We start from the raw sequence: 20,679 nt of genomic DNA, 5'->3' as shown, positions 1-20,679 counted from the left end.
TTCCTTAGAGATTTACGCTCTCCCTAACCCCTTCCCAACTTGGAAGTATATAACGTGCCACTTCTCATGACCCCATTGCTGCTCTTTCAGGCCACGGGTCCTGTCCCTGTGCTTTAATAGAATCACCTTTTTGCACCAAAGACATCTCAAGAATTCTTTCTGGGCTGTCGGCTTCAAACCCTAACCTTCTTTCCTACATCACTAGGACCCTGAGATCATGACCTGAGCTGAAACCAAGAGTTGGCTGCTTAACTGACTGAGCCACCCAGGCACCCCTTAGGTGTTTTTTATTTTATTTTTATTTAGAGATTTTATTTATTTGAGAGAGAGAGAGCATGAGAGAGAGATCACAAGCAGGGGGAGGGGTAGAGGGAGAAGTAGACTTCCCACCAAGCAGAGAGCCCGATGCAATGCGGGGCTCGATCCCAGGACCCTGGGATCATGACCTGAGCTGAAGGCAGATGCTTAACCGACTGAGCCCCCCCAGGAGCCCTAGGTGTTTATTTTAAATAGCATTCCGCTTCAGGGTACCAACTTCTGTATGAGTCAGGGTATGTTAAACTAGTTTATTAAACAAATCTAAAATGCAATAACTTGAAAACAGAAATTTATTTACAACTTACCTAACAGTCCAGGGACATCTAGGTGAGAATGTTCAAGATCTGTGGAGCCAGACTGGGGAGGAGGGAGCTCAGCTGCACAGAGTTACTGAAGGAACCAGGATGCGAGCATCAACATGTGGTTTCCAAGGATGTTCTCAATGTCACCCTGCCGGTCATCCAGAAAAGAAAAAGAGCAAGAAGGTGTAATGGGTCAGGCATGGAAGTGGCTCATATCGCTTCGCTTCCCCTCCCGGTGGGGAGAAATTCGTTGCATGGCTGTACTGAACTGTCACTCATAGTTAGTTAACTAGTTAGTTAGCCAAGTATGCATTTGGGAACACAGCTAGCCAGCTCCACCACAGATGTTCTGTTGGTCAGGGTTTCCCGGAGAAACAATCAATAGGATGTATTATATAGACGGAGTGAGAGAGACGGAGAGAGGTTTTAAGGAATTGGCTTACACAGCGCTGGGGGCTGGCAAGTCTGAAGTCCCCAGGTCAGGCTGTCAGCCTGGACTTTCAAGTAAGAATTGATGTGCAGTCCTGAATCCAAACTCTGCAGGGGAGCAAGCTGGAAACTCGGACAGCGTTCTGATGTTGCGCTCATGAGGAAAATTACTTCTTAAAATTCTTTTTTTTTTAAGATTTTATTTATTTGACCGAGAGAGACACAGCCAGAGAGGGAACACAAGAAGGGGGAGTGGGAGAGGGAGAAGCAGACTCCCTGAGGAGCAGGGAGCCCGATGGGGGGCTCAATTCCAGGACCCCGGGATCATGACCTGAGCCGAAGGCAGACGCTTAACGACTGAGCCACCCAGGCGCCCCAAGGAGGAAAATTATTTCTTATTTGGGAAAACCCAGTCCACTTGTAAGGCCTTCACCTGCTTGGATGAGGCTCCATTCATATTATGGAAGATCATCTGCTTTACTCAAAGTCTACGTAGATCGTAGATGTTTATCATATCTAAAAGGTACACAGATACCCAAGTATGAGCAGTGGTTGTTTTGAAACATGTATTATCAGATATAATTATGTGATGATATTATGTAATTATATAATTATATTTCTCTTTCTGTCATGAAGAAGTCCGGTATTTAGTTAAACTGAGGCTGTGGCAAAGTCTCAAGGAAGAAGAGGGGCTGCAGAGGACCCGGCAGAGAGAATTACACAGCAGAGGGAAGGTCACAGGGAGGAGGATGGGCTGGGCTGGATGGAGACATGCAACAGGAGGAAAGACGCTGAGGTGACCAGCAAGGTAAGGGGGACCCTCCCGGGTCCACTGCTCTCTTTTTCTCTTATTTTTCTTTATTTTTAAAAAGATTTATTTATTTGAGAGAGAGAGAGAGAGAGCGAGAAAGAGCGAGCACATGCATGCATGCACGAGTAGGGGAGGGGCAGAGAGAGAGGGAAAAGGAGAGAGAGCATCTCAAGCAGACTCCCCGCTGAGTGCAGAGGCCAATGGGGGGGCTCCACCCTGGCCTTGACCCTGAGATCACAACCTGAGCCGAAATTGAAAGTTGGATGTTTAACTGACTGAGCCACCCAGGTGCCCCTTTCTCTCTTATTTTTAAGGGTGGTTGCCATGTCAAGGGAGGAACAAACCTTTTTTATTGTTTTCGTTGTGTGGTTTTTTTTTTTCATGGAAAGATGTTGAAAGGCTTGAGGAGTGACAAAAGGAGGGTCTAGGAATGGAAAATGTTAACACACCTGCCATGCATCTACGAGGTCTGTGTCTTAAGCTCAACCATAGGGAGCCTCCCATTGGCCCCATTACACCCATTCTAGAATCCTCTCGGTGTGTGTGGCCCATTCTCCCTGCCTCCCTTGCCACGCACAGTGGCGAGGTAGCTCCAAGAACAAAGCCCATCATGCCCCTAGCCAGCTGGCAGAGCCAGTTACCATCACTAGGTGGCGCACGCACATAAGCAGTAGGTTGAGCGCCCCCCCCCCCCATAAAAGTTAGAAAACTAGAGAAAGCAAACCCATGCAACAAAGAAGGAATGCAAGAATGCGGTTCACAGATTCAAACAGCTATGGCATTTTTGAAATTCTGACCACCAAGCTGCTTTATCCTGTGCCCCCAAAACTTGGGGCTGGGTGGATATCGGTCGTGATGGAAATCTCCCTGCACCAGAGAGCAAGGTACAGAGTCTGAGGGGCTGCCGGCTCCGCAAGGACCCGATGGCCCCCACAGCAGCCCATCTCTCCCTTGAATGGCCTCTCTAAATCATCACCCATACCGCTTAATATTAGTAACCTACGCAAAAGCCATTTCTCCCTTTTCCCAGGCTAGCAAACTCCCCTCACATAACTAGGACAAATAATGAGTAGACTGAACCAACCAGGGTTCTTATTCCCCTTGACATTGATGGGTTTGGGGATGGGCATGTGACCCAGATCCAGCCAGTGAGCACTGGAGAGGCCGGGCATCTTCTAGGGGAGGAGCAGAGGGAGAGTTGGATAAGCACACTCCATGCTGAGCGCAGAACCCGATGCGGGGCTTGATCCCATGACCCTCAGATGGTGACCTGAGCCAACCAGGCACCCCAAGACTTCCTACTCTTAAAAAAAATTAATTTCTGTTGTTTAAGCCACTCAGTTTGTGGTACTTTGTTATAGCAGCTGTAGCAAACTAATCCAGGGAGCCAATGGAGAGTTTTGAGCAGAAGAGTTACACACTCTGGCTTACTTTTTAAAGGAATCACACATTGTTGCTACCTTACAAAAAGAGTGGAAGCAAATGGACCAGTCAGGCTGCTAATGCAATAAGCTAGGTGGGAGGTGATTGTAGGCCACAGTGGAGGGAATGAGAAAAGCAAAGCCAAGAGAATATGCTACTTGGTTGGGTGTGGGGAATGTGTGTGAGAAGAACCAAGGGTGCCCACATCTTAACGTTATTCGTCTTCAGCTCGAGAAGCCTCCGTTTCTCCTGGGTATTCTTGTTATTTTGTGTTGACATCTCTGTCTCTATTTTTCCTTTAAATGATAATGTCCCCCAGGATTTGGTCTTCTGCCTTCACAATCTATAGATCCTCCTCATAGATCACAGCCAAACCTATGACTTCAACTTTCACTGGCATTTTGATGACTCCCAAATACATAACTCTTTGATTTCCCTTCTGATTGCCAGAAACATATATCCAGACTCCATTAGGCATTCCCGCCTCGCTATCCCACAAGCTTCTTTCATTCATTTTGTCTAAATAGACTCATATGGGGTGCCTGGGTGGCTCAGTCGGTTGGGCGTCTGCCTTCAGCTCAGGTCATGATCCCAGGGTCCTGGGATCAAGCCCCGTGTCGAGCTCCCTGTTCGGTCGGGAGTCTGCTTCTCCCTCTTCCTCTGCGCCTTCCCCCATCCCTGTTCATGCTCCTTCTCTCTCAAATTATTAAAAAATCTTAAAAATAAATGGACTCATTATTTACCCCAAAGTGTGTTCCTCCTCCTCTATTCCCTTCAGTGTACCTGGGAAGTTCAAATGTGGCTTCAGCTTTAGGCAGTTAGATCTAGGGGTTCAAATAATGTTGTCAAAGTCGCCCTGCCCACACACACACCTCTTCTCTACTTCTTTATGTTTATTGGATTCATTCTTTATGTGTATTGGATTCATTCATTCATTCTCTACATTCATCAGAAAGAATGGTGAATGGTTCAAGCCTATGTACTTACAGCTTGTGATCCAAAAGGATCAGAGGCCTTCTCTTTCCTTTGATCCACCTATCAAGTATTAGAGTAGTTCCTGATTGGTTTTGTTTGGCCCATATGCCCAATCTGGAGCCCAGTCACTGGTGCCAGGAGGACAGAATACTCTAACTGGCTAGCCTTGGTTCTACGCCATCTTCAAGGGAAGGTGTGACCGACAGGACATACCACATGGAGTAGGGGAGGTATGGTTCCCTAGAGGAAACCGTTATCAGAAGAAGGAATGCTAGGCAGTCAGTCTTATACTCCAGTCACACTGTTCTATTCAGTGATTCACAGGAATTACTTGTAACAATTTTTGTAACTAGATGTTCACTTGTCTGACAATTTGACATCTACCTCCCTCACTAGATTGGAACTCATCAAAGTGTAACTGTGTATTTTCGGTGACCACAGTGCCCCCTGGCACACAGTAGGTGCTTAGTATTTGATGAGTGGTTGGCCTCCGAATCTGTCCAAAGTCTTGCCTTTTCTAATCTATGTCCACCCTGCCACCAGGGTGATCTTGAACTGTGCATCTGATTATGCCACTTCTCTGCTTGTACTCACTGGCTTCTTGGCGATCTCAAACTAAACCCCTTAGCTAATCATGGAGAGACCACGCGGCTTGTCAGTTCTCCATTTCTCCCTAATGATCCAGTCATCCTCAGCTACCGACTGTTTCTTGCCTGCTTACTTTTTTGTACATTAGTCTACATTATTTGTTGTCTCCAATGCTTTTCCACCTTTTTCTCTGCCACCTCCAATAAACCCTTCAGAATTTGGCTCTTGCCAAACTGTTAGACGTCCTCCTCTCTGCTCCTGAAGCAGGTAGTGTTCTCTCTACCTAGCATACTTCATGGATTTATTCCAGGGCTGCCCCATCTACACTCGATGCTCCTTGAAGGCAAGGGTTTTTACTAATTTTTGCTGACCAGTACCCAAAATTCTTGCCAAAGAGAATCAATGGTTCCTTTCTCTCTGTGTAGCTACTTCTATTGCAATAAACATTACAGTCATTAATGTTGCTCATTTTTCTCCTAGAGGATTCTATGTAGTATTAATCCCTGCACCTAGCCTGGTGCGGCTGAGCTGTTCTGACCTAAAAAGTCAATTACAGAATAGAATCACACACACAAAAATATTTTATGTACTTCAGACACTTTTAACTTAAAACAAATACATACCCATTCACTTTTGATGTAGGGCCAAGGCATTTCCCTTGAGTGTGGGCCTATTGTTTGGAGTCCCACTGGTTTGGGGGTTTTTGTGGGGTTTTCGTTTTGTTTTTTTGTTTTTGTTTTCGGTTTTTGGTTTTGTTTTGATCATGCATGACTGGCTCATTTATTCCAAAGAATTATTATATTTATTTTGTTTTCCATGCATACTTTTTAGCAGTAATATGAAAGAACCAAACATATGCAACTCAAAATTTTTAAAAATTGGAAGAATTTAAACAGAACTTGTAATGATAAAAATCCCATGTTTTATGGTGGATGCTTTCCAAAGATAAAATGTTTTAAAACCAAAATGTATCACCTCTGATTTCCAGTTTTTGCTTCCTTAAGGTGGAACTGTGAACTGAAACACTGAGAAAGGATAGAAGGGCTGAATCTTTCTAAATTATTACTTTTTTCAGTCTCTCTTCTTTCACCCACAAATAAGTCAAAACAATTATGTTCAGCAACTTGCTTTTATTGAGTCATTCCAAACCATTCAGTTTTCATAGATACAATTCTTTTTGCATTCATATTAATTCGCCTAATATTTTGTCAATTTATGTAATTAAAATTAACAAAACAAATAACGTTCCACAATTCACAGGTGGGAGCTGAAGTGCATAAGCATGGCTAAGAGCATTCGATGTGCTGTGCGCATCAGTCAGTGTGCTTTGCAGAGAGAATGGAGAGGATGCAGGGGAAGACTTGGATAAGAGAAGGTTGGATCAGGGAGCTCTGACTGGAGTATATTAACCCCATTTTCCAGATGAGGCAGTTGAGACTTAGAAAGTTACGACACTTGGCCATTTTTAATAAGTGATTCATATATGAAAAACACAAACAGAGATACAGAGAGGAGAAAGAACCGGCTGTCTAAAGGTCAAAGAAAACTTAGGAGGAGATGATGCTTGAGCAGAGTCTAGAAGGGAATAGGAGGAATCAGACAAGTAAGCGGGAGAACATTCTAGGCAGAGAAAACAAGGGTAATAAAGTCCAAAAAGACTGTGAAAAATGAAGTATTCTTAAAATAAATTCTGCTTGACTGGAGCCTAGGTTTATCAGGGTGTGAGTGGGGGCTAGAGATCCAGACTGGGATGGTTTCCCGTGCCAAATAGTTTACTTAGAGGCTCCCGGGAGCCACTGGACAAATTTCCTTGGAGAAGCAACACAATTAGACTTATATTATAGAAAGACATTGCCATGACAGGATGGACAACGGGCCAGACTAAGGGAGACAGCCTGGGAGGCTGCCGCAGGGGAACTCGGGACAGTGGTGAGGACCTGAACCCAGCGGCGTCCACACATGGTATTCTCTTCCCGTCGACAAGTGCCGGCAAGAATAAACAGGCATGCGATCAGTAAAACCCAAACTGAGGGAAACTCTACAGGGTAAACAGCTCAGTTTCTTCAATAAATAAATTGCAAGGGGGAAAATGACAGAGACAGTGGGGAGCTAAAATGTGAGTGGGCTCCAAACCCTACAGCATTAGCAACACCGTGCACTTGTTAGAAGTGCAAATTCTCAAGCTCCACCCCAGACTTAGAATCAGAAACTGTTTTAAAAAGCCTTGTAGGGGATTCTGATGCACTCTTGTTTGAAAACTGCTACAACAGACTGGAAGAAATTTACAATGCTTATCAGCCAACTGCAATACAGTTATCTTATCTGGCTCTTCATTCAAAAAAGATTGCAACAAATTTTGACATCTTTAGATAATTTATGGTATCAAGGAATTATCAATTTTTTAGGTACATAAATGATGTTAAGATTATATGTACACATACACACATATTTAAAAGCATTGAAATATTTATGCATAAAAGATGGGATGCCTAGGATTTGCTTCAAAATACTACAGGAGGCAGGCAGGGGTAGACATGAGATTGGCCATGAGTTAGTAATTGTTGAATAATGGGTATCTCAGTGTTCTTTATACTTTTTAAGACTTTTGTTTTTGAGACTTTTTTCCATTCTAAAAAGTTTAAAAACTCAAGGGTAAAAGTAAATTAAAAGACTATAACTTAAGCAGAATTAATGCAAAAAAAGAAAGTATACTGAAAAAAACCCTACTACATACTAGTGTGCGGCAAAATGATTTTGATTTGGATGTAAGGGAATTCTGTATGCTCATCAATCCACTGATGTCATTGTATGTCCCTGACCCCACTGGAGGATGATTTACATGGGAGAAGAGGGACCACAGTCTGCTCAAGGGCATATGAGTACCTACACCCATTTGCTTTCCAATTTCCAAACTGACCTAGATTTTGGAACGCTATCTGTTAATAAATTCAGGTTTACCTGCATTTTTTTTGAAAGTTTACTGCTTTAGCATATTATGACTGCAACCTGAGTAGGCTAATACATGGCATTAAAAATGCTTGATTTTTTTCCCTTAAACTAGAAAAGGGACAACTATCCTTTACATAGGTCCAGTAGCCAAGTCATACATTTTAAGAGATGTTCAGAGGCTCGTCTGGCTTGAAAGGTCATCATCCAAATGACTAGTCTTGAAAACTGTTCAGGGCAAGTAATTAAAAAAAACTAATTGTGAGGTTGCATAGGCCTTAATACATCCTTTAATTTACATTCTCGTGATGGGGTAGCTTTACTCTTCTGTAATACACCTATTGTGCTGTTTTAGAAATAGGGTGAATAGATGTTACTCTCCTTCCTTTTTACTCTCCCTCTTATTCACCCTCTTCTATTGAAATACACTTTATGAAAACCTGGTCCATAAGAAATTTAATTAGAAAGCACTCTCACCAAAACCTAAGGAGGTAGGTGGTAGGATGGATTATATATTCTCACTTTACAAAGGCATTGGCAGAATTTTCAGTGTGGTTCCTTCTCTTTTCTGCTTTATTTTAGAGATTCTGTCATTTTTGTCATCACTGTTATCATGATCATCATTTTTGTCATGATCATTCTTTTCACTATTATTTTGCCTGGAACAGTCAATGACGTGGGGAAAAGACCGTTAGAAATCATTGCCATCCATTATCAGGCATCCTTTCTGATCAAAGTGACCTAGAAATAAAGATTTCTGTTCCATTTCATCTACTTTTGTTGAGCTTCTGCTGTGCTCCCACTCATGTGATAGCTTTAAGGAAACAAGAACCACCAAGCACCCCCTGCCCCCAATTCATGTCTCATGTACTCTAGCTGAAGAAATAAGAGCCGAGGGAAGAGAATCACTGCACGCCTATGGGGAGGGACAGGAGAGCCCGGACTATATAACTTTAGGTGGCTTCGCTCCAAATCCTAACTCTGCCACTCACTAGCTAAGTGATGGTGAGCAAGTTACTTAACCTCTCCTGCCTCAGTTTCTTCATCTGTTAAATGAGGGTAAGAACAGTAGTTACCTTACGGGGTTTTCTTGAAACAATTCTTAACTAGATAATCCATAAAACACTTAAATTTATCCATATATTTTATAAATATCTGTGTTGACCATTGTTTCTTATATCCTACACCTTCCTCCTGGTATTCTTTTCTGTCCTGGAAATATATATATATATATTTCTTTTTTATTTTCTTTTTTTAATATGAAAGCTCTATGCCCAACATGGGGCTTGAACTCATGTCCTCGAGATCAAGAGTTGCATGCTCTACCGACTGAGCGAGCTAGGTGCCCCGGAAATATAACCTTAAAAGTTCATAATTATCTTGGATTTTGTAGCTCTGAAAATACTGCCTCCCAGTTTTGCCCCCAATCTTATGGTTTAGCCATACATAAAATTCTAGGCTGATAATTATTTTCCTCAGCTTTGAAGATATTATCCCACTGTGTTCTGGACTTTATGCCATTGAGAAGTTTGCTATCAGTTTCACAGTTGTTACTTTGCAAATAACATGTCTTCTCTCATTGGAAGAACACATGCATCTAAGGAGACTACTGATCAATGTATGTATTTGTTACCAGAGTAACCACTTCATACAAGATTTCCAATTTCAGGGATTAGGCAGGGGAAGTTCATGATAAAAGCATCCTCTCATCCTTTACAAAGGAACACGGCAGGAACTAAAGGCCACTGTGACCAAAAGGAAGCTCTGCAAGACTTCCTACTTCTAACTATAACCTTGCCTCCAGGGGAGGACTAAGAGTGCCTTGCCCAGAATCCCGTAAGTCACCCAAGGGTTTAAAGGGATGCCAAGCCCTCATTTTTATACTCCCATGAGTTACTTCTCTCCTTTCCTCTCATGCTTTCCACTTCTTATAATAGGACAACTCTATATTTTGAGCTTATACGGCAAGTATGATAAAATAGTACATTTAAAACTTTGAGTTTAGCCCTTCCTGGCCAATGTTTATGTTCAGATTACTAAAAACATGTATCTAGGGGGCGCCTGGGTGGCTCAGTTGGTTAAGCGGCTGCCTTCGGCTCGGGTCATGATCCTGGAGTCCCGGGATCGAGTCCCGCATCGGGCTCCCTGTTCGGCAGGGAGTCTGCTTCTCCCTCTGACCCTCCTCCCTCTCGTGCTCTCTGTCTCTCATTCTCTCTCTCAAATAAATAAATAAAATCTTTAAAAAAAAAAAAACATGTATCTAGGAATATGGTACAAAACAGATCTCACCTTGTAGATGAAATAGCTAAAATTTTGGCGTCTTTATTGATCCTGGGTCATATATTTGGCTTGGAAACAATGTACAACAAATAGTTCCAATTAGGATATCACAAACTAAATTTTTCTTCCAGATCTCTAAATGCTCATGGAGAGCCAACTTCCATGGTACACGGCACACAGCACAGACTTGAGAGTCAGGCCCACAGAAAATATCCATGTAGGCCAAACAAGAAAGATGCTATTTGCTTCTCATTACATAAACAATGCCTGAACTTATCTAACCAACAAACTTATTTTTCTAAAAATTAATCTGTGACTGAAAGTACTATCATGTTTGCTGGGTGCCATTCTCATTTGAATCATACCCAAAAAGGCTAGAAATAACTCAGCACTAGAAAGTGGCCCAAGTGCTAAGGTTGTCTATGGCTCTTGCTACAAAATAGTTGCCAGTCTAATTTGAATGTTTAAAAAGAATGACAGGAATTACAGGGTTCTTCTTGATTTCAAGAGAACTTCCCAGAAGGAGGTGGAGGACCAAGAAATCCACCTGCCTGCTTGGTGGCAGCTCGTGAAGGGGCAAGACCAAGAATCTTCTGGATGTTCTGTGAAGAAAACAGAATTAAAACTGGGTTTTAATATGAGATAGACAGAAGAGTATTTATATAGATCCCATATGAAGAGAGGGCATATAAATTAAAAGTACCATTATGACCTAAAATAGGACAATTACTACCATGTTATTTTTTAAAAGGCTACAACACAATGGAGGTCATAAGACAGTAAAAGCCCTCTCACCTAATGCGACCTTGGTCCACAACCAAAAGAAGCTGATTTTTTCAAGTGGAGAATCATTAAAAGAGGTAATCTTTTATTTCAACTCGAAGCATATAAAGTATATTCATTAGCTGTTTCTTAGAGCAAGGCCTTTTCTCTCAATATGGATCATCAGCTGAATTTAGTCATTACTGCACCATCTAAAGCCGAAACTGAAATACTCAGTTTCAGTTTTTTCAGAGTGGTAAGGGATCTTAGGTTCCTGCAAAGCAATCTGAGTCCAGAATCCTCCTAGATTTCTAGCACCTCCCCTCACCTTTTCACTTGTCTCATTATATCCAATTCAGCAGTTTTTTCAAAAATTCACCTTCATTAAAGTAGTTCTCATAAAAATCACTTTTTATATTCATATTTTCTTACTTACTGTAACATTAAATTACATAAATACAACAACAAGTAAAACCAGCATAAACAGTTTTAGGATAGATACAGGCTCTTGAAAAGCAATGACTCACCTGGTAGGAACAGACAGGTGTGGGCATAGCACAGAGCAAACCATGAATGGAGAGTGTGATGCGGGGATTAAATGCTATGCCTTTTTAAAGAGGGAAGTGAGAGGGTTTGTGAATGTGGAGAGCTTCAGTTAAAGGTCAGGTGTTAAGATTTTGTACAGCATTGATAAGAGCGGAAAACTTTAAAGATTATCTACTTTCTCTTGCTCAATTCATTTTGTATTTGAGGAATTCCAATGAAAACCCGGAAAAGTGTGATGGTTTGTCCAAAATTATAAAGTTAAATGAAGAGCAAAGTTAGAATTAAAACCCATGTGTTTTGATTCATAATCGGATGGATGCTCTTACACAGTACTTCCTATGTTAAAGTTCTGGTCTTCAGAACACACTCTACCCCGTTGGCAGGCAGGTGAGCAAGCGCACATTCACTCAGCAGTTACTGAGCACCCACGGTACATAATGCACCATGACAATACCCATATCCAGCCTTCTCTGAAGTGTATACAATCCCTCAGTCCTTCATCATTGGGAATGAGGACTGCTACAGATTTGAGTGTTTATATTTCTGACATAGCACACTGTCAGAATATAACAGAATATATAAAAATGAAGACACAACTTTAAGAACTCATTCAAATTATATTTATCACAAAAACTTCATTCATTCATTTATCCATCCACTCACACACAACACTGCAGCTTGTGCTTTCTTTTTTTTTTTTAATTAACATATAATGTATTATTTGTTTCAGGGATACAGGTCTGTGATTCCTCAGTCTTATATAATACCCAGTGCTCATTACAACACATACCCTCCCCAATGTCCATCACCCAGTTACCCCATCCCCCCAACCCCCTTGTGCTTTACTTTAAAAAGAAATCTGGGAGGAAGCTAAGAAAAAAAAAGAAATCAATCATTAGATCAGGCTGCTTCTCCTTAGTAAAGCTGGAGAATGTATTACTTTTATAATAAAAATAACTCCTTCATGCCTACTTCTAAAAAGGTGTACAAAACAATAAGACCAAATGATATAATGTCACTAATTTCCCATTTCTTTTATTTAATCAGTAAGTCTTTACTGACCACCTACAATATATCCAGCATTAAGCAAAGCACTGTGGGAAATGACTTTAAGATAAAATTTGAAAGAATAAGACATTACAGAATTAGCTATGGATAAACACATTTGTCTAGTTAACAAACACAATAATACAGTCTAGACAAAATATACTAGACATCCTTGACCAGTTATTCTGTAGAGACAGGGGCCAATTAAGTGAGTCCTTACCATTTTAGAAATAAAGACTAGTGTAAAACCTCTGATGCCCTTTAAATTACAGGTTTACTGTAATTTAAAGAAACAACTCAAAGGAAAATAGGAAGTATTTTGAAGGGTAGACTGCTGACGTCTTTTTTTTTTTTTTAAAGATTTTATTTATTTATTTGACAGAGAGAGACACAGCGAGAGAGGGAACACAAGCAGGGGGAGTGGGAGAGGGAGAAGCAGGCTTCCCGCAGAGCAGGGAGCCCAATGTAGGGCTTGATCCCAGGACCCTGGGATCATGACCTGAGCCGAAGGCAGACGCTTAACGACTGAGCCACCCAGGTGCCCCGACATCCTATTTATGAAATAAAAGCATCTAAATGACTACTGGACACAAGTCCACTGCTCTAGATGGGGAAGAGCTCAAACAGCAACAAAAATGTTAAAATGGACACACTTTATTGGCAAGGCTGAAGTTCATGGAAATCCAGGCACTCTATACTTTGTTCTCCTGTGGCTCTTGTCACAGGCTTCCTTTGGGAACACTAAGTTTATCAATGTTACATTACTCAAGTATTTGTATTTTACTATAAATGCTTTCTATGTACTACATGCAATCTTATCCTTTAGTGAAATTCTAAACAATCTGTTTAAATTCCTATAGTTTCACAAATGAACCCAGGGCTTTTGATGGTTTTCTTAGATAAGATTTTCTCTGCTTCCCTGTCCATGAAGTCTTTTTGGTGTAGGAGCTAACTGATGCTCTCAAGATGCAAAAAAGATGGGTAAAAAAGAAGAGGTCACCATTCTCTCTCCACAGTAGTAATACCATCCAACATTTCTATGCACCTTAAAGTTTACAAATAGTTCTAAGGACTAGATGCCAGTCCTCAGTTATCCTTGCTTTGGAGATGAGAAAGTTGAGACAGAGAGGTTACAAGTCAGGACGTGAACTGACATACAACTCAAAGTACAGCTTTCCTCTCTTAAACCACTCTCTAAGAGATCATTATCTTAGTAATAAAAAAGATCTTGTAGCAGTCCTGGCCTATAAAAACATTCTGTTATGAAGATTACGTATGAGCACATGAGTATGTTACATCATTAAGTAAATAAATGCAGGGGTGCCTGAGTGGCTCAGTCAATGAAGCGTCTGCCTTTGGTTCAGGTCATGACCTTGGGGTCCTGGGATCGAGCCCCGCATCGGACTCTCTGCTCAGTGGAGAGCTTGCTTCTTCCTCTGCCCCGCCTCCCCCTGCTCATGCTCTCTCTCTCTCTTAAATAAAATCTTTTAAAAAAATAAATAAATGCATATAAATTCAAACCCACAAAATGTACAACACCCAGAGTGAACCCTAAAATAAATTATGGGCTCTGGGTGACAAAGAAGCGTCACTGTAAGTTCACTGACTAGAACAAATGCAGCGCTCTGGTGCTGGGGGTTGTGGTTGGGGAGACTGCACACATGAGGTGGCAGGGACAAGATGGGAAATCTCTGTACCTTCTGCTCAATTTTGTAGGGAACCTAAAATTGCTCTAAAAAATAGTCTATACAAAATGCATATAAAAACTAAAGAGGGCGCCTGGGTAGCTCAGTCATTAAGCGTCTGCCTTCGGCTCAGGTCATGGTCCCAGGGTCCTGGGATTGAGCCCCGCATCGGGCTTCCTGCTCCGAGGGAAGCCTGCTTCTCCCTCTCCCACTCCCCCTGCTTGTGTTCCCTCTCTCGCTGAGTCTCTCTGTCAAATAAATAAATAAAATCTTAAAAATAAAAAAATAAAAATAAAAAATAAAAACTGTAAAGATATATAAAAAATAACAGTTTATATATCCTTTTCTCATTCCTTGTCACCAACTTTTTGAAATATTGCTAAACAAGATAATTTATTAAAAAAAATTTTTTTTTAAGATTTTATTTATTTGTCAGAGAGAGAGAGAGTACAAGCAGGGGGAGTGGCAGACAGAGGGAGAAGCAGACTCCCCGCTGAGCAAGGAGCCCGATGCGGGGCTCAATCCAGGACCTTGGGATCATGACCCAAGCCGAAAGCAGATGTTCAACTGACTGAGCCACCCAGGCATCCCTATTTTTAAAAATTTTTTTAAAGATTTTATTTATTTGAGAGCGAGCGAGCAAGCACGAGCAGGGCAGGTAGCAGAGGGAGAGGGAGGAGACTCTCCACTGAGCATGGAGTCTGCCACAGAGCTCGATCCCAGGACCCTGGGATCATGACCTGAGCTAAAGGCAGATGCTTAACCAACTGAGCCACCCAGATACCCCTAAACAGGATAATTTAAAATAAAGGTGAATATTTCTATGGGTGCTATCTCAAAGGGCTAGGCATTGTTCTAAGTACTTCACATGAATGTTCTCATTCAATCCTCACAACAGCTCAGTGAGGCAGGCTTGTTACCCTTACATGCAGATGAGGAAAAGAGTCAACTGTCAGAGTGATTCAATAAATTCTTACTGAGCATGACACTGTAGCAGATACTTTTGTATACATTATCTCCATTATGTCTTTCAACAACCTTATCCATTAAACTTGACCTGACTGCTTTCCTATAATCTCTTAATTCTCCTCCAATTTTTCAGGGCTTCTTAGTAAGATTTAGCTTAGAGATATGCATTTCGCTAAAAGACAAAAGCTTTTTTTTTTTTTTAAGATTTTATTGATTTATTTGACAGAGAGACAGCGAGAGAGGGAACACAAGGGCATAGAGGGAGAGGGAGAAGCAGGCTTCCCATGGAGCAGGGAGCCCGATGTGGGGCTGGATCCCAGGCTCCTGGGATCACAACCTGAGCTGAAGGCAGACGCCTAATGACTAAGCCACCCAGGCACCCCAAGACAAAAGCTTTAATATATTATAAAGATGATATGGAAGAATACTTAATATACATGCAAAATACAGTAAGATTTGGTAAGGTTATAGAAAAATATAAAACAATTATTTTGAATTTCTGTTCTGTCTTGTGTAATAGGGTAACAACTAAGGAGTGTATGTTAGAAGGGAAAAACAAAGGAAAAACATTTTCCCATAATCATGCCTTCAATTGGCAGGAAACCCAGAAAAATACCATTACAGGATTTGCGTTCCTTCCTCTTTGCAAAGGATAAGAACCGGTGATCAAGAAAAGGAAGTTGTTGGTTGCTAACTGGATATTTTGGGAAGACCCAGGTCACTAGCCATAAACACATTCTGCTAAATGTTATTCCTTAGTCATTTAACTAAAATAACTCAGCCATGGCAAGCCTTAGTTTATTCTTTGTTAGTTTCTCTGGCATCAAATAACCAGCCTTCACTTCCTATTGATTACAATTTCTCATCAAGTTCCCATAACATAATCTTTACTAGATCCATAAAGCTGTATGGAAATCCGATCACCTCAGATGGCCCCACCCAACAACCCTAGAGTTTTCACATTCTATCTAAATTAGATGTTTTAGAGAATGATGTAGAGATGAAATATTTACTGAGAACAATGGCAGTACACTGGGGTACCCAAAACACTACTGGGTCAGCAATCAGTAGACTTGAGTCCCAGTACAGGCAAACCAGGCAAAGCAGCAATAAGGCAAAGTCTTCTCACCTTACCGAATCTCAGTTTCCCAACCCCCTGGAAAGAAGAGGGATCACTAGATCAATCACTTTCAACCCTTTAGGCCACAGAATCCTTTCTTTAAACAAAATCTCATGAAAAAACCCTCTACAGAAAACAGATAAAATACTGTTAGGGACCTGAGGCCTCCTGCTGGGCCCTTCAAGCTTCCCATCAAGCACCTTCAAGAAGCCAAAGTCCCATGGGCGCCTGGGTGGCTCAGTCGTTAAGCGTCTGCCTTCGGCTCAGGTCATGATCCCAGGGTCCTGGGATCGAGCCCCACATCGGGCTCCCTGCTCTGCGGGAAGCCTGCTTCTCCCTCTCCCACTCTCCCTGCTTGTGTTCCTGCTCTCGCTGTGTCTCTCTGTCAAATAAATAAATAAAATCTTTAAAAAAAAAAAAAAAAAAAAAAAAAGAAGCCAAAGTCCCTGTGGCTCTAGCATTCTAGAATGTGACTATGTTCTAACAAATTATATTGCAGATTTCAACACACATCTTGCAAAGTGGAAATCAAAATTCTGAAAGGAACATGAGCACATCAAATCTGCACTAGAGTAATGCCACTTCCTTTGTAATGCTGATGAACTTTTCTGTCCTAGGTTGTCTAAAGGCCTTGCTTATAATAAAGGTCTTTTTTTTGAGGGGTGGGGGTATGTCAGGTGATCAAGTGACAATCCAAATCTCTGTCTCTCTCCTAACCATCTTTCCAGTAAAACTTCCCTTAGATCCCGTTTAGCCCTTTATCTGAGGATCAGTCAAGGAGAATGTTCTGAATTGTAGTTTAGCGCAGGAAGACAAGATGTATGTTTGTATATTATATATGTACTCACGTATGTAATGTATTTTTAATCCTATAACGAATGGTAGGATGCGGCTGGTACAGAGTGGGGTATCTAAAACTCAGAATGAAACTTAAGTCTCACTGGTTTGAAAAACCAAAGACAGGGATTTGGGTGACCACAGCAGCTTAAAACTGAGTGAGAAACTCTTGGAAAACAGTTAACAGAGGAGAAGTTCACAACTACATTTAAACTCTGCCCAAATCTCTTAAACTATGCAAGTGTGAGACAGCTTTCAAGTAGCCCAGCTGAGACTAAAATAACTGAGATTTCAGGTACTGCCTACAAGAAAGGAGACAGAGTATAGAGTTTGAGTGCCCAGTTAACTTCCTGCTTAACTAAAAAACTGAGCACTCTTCCAAAGAATAACAGACACCTATCATAACAATGTCCAAGATACAATCCAAAATAATTAGATATACCAACAAACAAGAAACTTGACCCATACTTAAGAAAGCAGGCAACAGAGTCCAATCTTCAGATTATCCAAATGTTGCAATCAGTAGATAAGGTTTGTATTTTAAGGCAGCTAAATAGGGGCACCTGGGTGGCTCAGTTGGTTAAGTGTCCAACTCTTGGTTTCGCTCAGGTCATCATCTCAGGGTCATGTGATCGAGTCCCGCATCAGGCTCCATGCTCAGCGCAGAGTCTGCTTGAGATCCTCTCTCTTCCTCACCCTCTGCCCCTCCCCACCTCTGCTCTCAAGTGCTGTCTCTCTCTCTCTCTCTCAAATAAATAAATAAAATCTTAAAAAAAAATAAAGCAGCTAAATAACTATGCCAAAGGGCATAAAGTATGTTCATAATAAATTAAGAAATAGGAAATCTCAGCAAGGAAAAATGATAGCAAAAAAAGAACAGAATGGAAATTCTGGAACTAAAAAATATTATATCAAAATTTAAAAATCATTGTGTGCACTTAAGGTTAACTCAGATGAGGGATGACAGAGAAGTCAGTAAACTAAACACAGATTAACAGAAATTATCCTATCTAAAGAACAGAGAGGAAAAGATTTTTAAAAATTGAACAGAGCTTCAGGGTCCTCTTAGACCATACTGAAAAGACAGACATGTAAGAAACTGGAATCAGAAAAGAAGAGAGAAGGAAAACTCTCAGCAGGAAAAAAACTCTAGCAGCATTTAAAAAAAAATTTAATACCCTAGGCATATCCAGCCAAACTGCTGAAAACCAAACTTAAAGAAAAAAAAAAAAATCTAAAAGCAGCCAGAGAAAAGTGACACATTATCTATAGGGATACAAAGATATGAAAGACTTCTCATCAGAAACAATGGAGGCCAGAAGATAGTGGAAAGGCATTTTAAAATGCTGAAAGGAGGGCTCCTGGGTGGATCAGTCATTAAGCGTCTGCCTTCGGCTCGGGTTATGATCCCAGGGTCCTGGGATCGAGTCCCATATCGGGCTCCCTGCTTGGTGGGAAGCCTGCTTCTCCTTCTCCCACTCCCCCTGCTTGTGTTCCTGCTCTCGCTCTCTCTGTCTTTGTCAAATAAATAAGTAAAATCTTAAAAAAAGAAATAAATAAAATAAAATCCTGAAAGGAGGGGCGCCTGGGTGGCTCAGTCGTTAAGCGTCTGCCTTTGGCTCAGGTCATGATCCTGGGGTCCTGGGATTGAGCCCTCCATCGGGGTCCCTGCTCAGTGGGAAGCCTGCTTCTCCCTCTCCCACTCCCCCTGCTTGTGTTCCCTCTCTTTCTGTGTCTCTCTCTGTCAAATAAATAAATAAAAATAAATAAATAAATAAAATAAAATGTTGAAAGGATTAAAACAAACAAATGAGAAAAACCCAATCAACCCAGAATTCCATATCCAGTGAAAATATCCTTTAAGAATAAAGAGAAAATAAAAATACTTTCAGATAAATGAAGATCAAGAGTATTCGTCACCAGCAGACTTATACTATAAGAAACACTTAGAGGGGCGCCTGGGTGGCTCAGTCGTTAAGCGTCTGCCTTCGGCTCAGGTCATGATCCCAGGGTCCTGGGATCGAGCCCCACATCGGGCTCTCTGCTCCACGGGAAGCCTGCTTCTCCCTCTCCCACTCCCCCTGCTTGTGTTCCCTCTCTCGCTGTGTCTCTCTGTCAAATAAATAAATAAAATCTTTAAAAAAAAAAAAAAAAGAAAGAAAGAAACACTTAGAAAGAGAGAGTGAAAGACAAAGGAATAATGTGATGCTGTACTATGGGGGACGAACATTAAGCAGCGGCATGCTCAGCTCCTGTTACATTCCACCAACAATTCCGCACTCAGAAGTCTTCTACTCACTACACACTTTCAAGCCTCCATGCTTTTACTCATACTACTTCTGATGCCAAGAATGCTCTGATAAGGGGCGCCTGGGTGGCTCAGTCGGTTAAGCGTCTGCCTTCAGCTCAGGTCACGATCCCAGGGTCCTGGGATCGAGCCCTGCATCAGGCTCTCTGCTCGGCGGGGAGCCTGCTTCTCCTCTCCCTCTGCCTGCCCCTCTGTCTGCTGCTCTGCCTACTTGTGCTCTATCAAATAAATAAATAAAAATCTTAAAAAAAAAAATGCTCTGGGGCGCCTGGGTGGCTCAGTCGTTAAGCGTCTGTCTGCCTTCGGCTCAGGTCATGATCCCAGGGTCCTGGGATCGAGTTCCGCATCAGGCTCCTTGCTCAGCAGAGAGACTGCTTCTCCCTCTCCCTCTGCCTGCCTGCCGCTCCCTCGCTTGTGCTCTCTCTCTCTCACTATCTCCCTCTGTGTCAAATAAATAAATAAAATCTTGAAAAAAAAAAATGCTCTGATAAGATTGGAAAAGCCCTACTCATCCTACAAGATAAAACTAAAATGGCCCCTTTGTATAAAATTTTAGTTTCATCCCTTAGCCATTTTGCTTCCATAGCATGTTTTTTTTTTTTTCTGATACCATTTTGTACATGCACACACATACCAAGGGCATCAGTCATACTCTACTATTACTTACGGGTCTGTCTTTCCACACAGATTATGAATTTCACAAAGGTAGAAACCATTGCTTTATTACCCTGGACTCTCAGCATCAAAGAAGAATTCCTGGCATTGTACAAAGACCCGAATCACTCTTCAGCAACGACAGGCAATATTCTAAATAAAGCCTTGAACTCATGCACTGAAACAACTCACAGAGAGATCAGGTTAAGGTAATGCCGAATAATCTGTTCTTCTCACTTACTAGTTAAGCTATCATTTTCTGAACCACCTGCATTCTCTAACTGATTTGAACTTAAATACTAAAAATGAAAACACTCTGCTTGTAGATGAGCTATACATTAATGAACTAAGCTCTAAGTCTTAAATAAAGTGACATATGTTAATGATGAGGAACAGGAGATGGCAGGCATTTGATCTTCTCATTTTGATGGCTTTAAATATACTGACATGACATAATTAGAACCTGCTTTTATACATACACAGGGCACATCAAAATTCTTTGCCCTAAGCAAGCCAAGAGTGAAAAAAAATATTTATTTTTATCACTCTCCTGAGCACATATACCTGTTCAAAGAGACAATGACAAATTCTCACGGATACTTTTTCAGATACAGTCATACATACATAAAGTTATATGTTAAGATACGGGTGAAAAAAGAAAAAAAAATAAAACTCTTCCA

At 41.4% G+C, this 20,679-nt stretch overlaps 1 protein-coding gene across 4 annotated transcripts in view; it reads right to left on the bottom strand.

Moving 5' to 3' along the window:
- Positions 1 to 5,955: 5,955 nt before the first annotated feature.
- Positions 5,956 to 20,679, bottom strand: part of TMCO1 (transmembrane and coiled-coil domains 1) — a 59,051-nt gene continuing 44,327 nt past the window's right edge. For all 4 annotated transcript variants that reach the window (XM_078078413.1, XM_078078410.1, XM_078078411.1 and 1 more), the window contains one exon: positions 5,956 to 10,673. In XM_078078413.1, coding sequence (XP_077934539.1) covers positions 10,523 to 10,673 — 151 coding nt within the window. In that variant the 3' untranslated portion in view covers positions 5,956 to 10,522. The remainder of the gene's footprint in view (positions 10,674 to 20,679) is intronic.

Source organism: Halichoerus grypus, chromosome 7 (genome assembly GCF_964656455.1).
Source record: "Halichoerus grypus chromosome 7, mHalGry1.hap1.1, whole genome shotgun sequence".
NCBI lineage: Eukaryota > Metazoa > Chordata > Mammalia > Carnivora > Phocidae > Halichoerus > Halichoerus grypus.
This window is presented reverse-complemented; position numbering and strand designations above follow the sequence as displayed.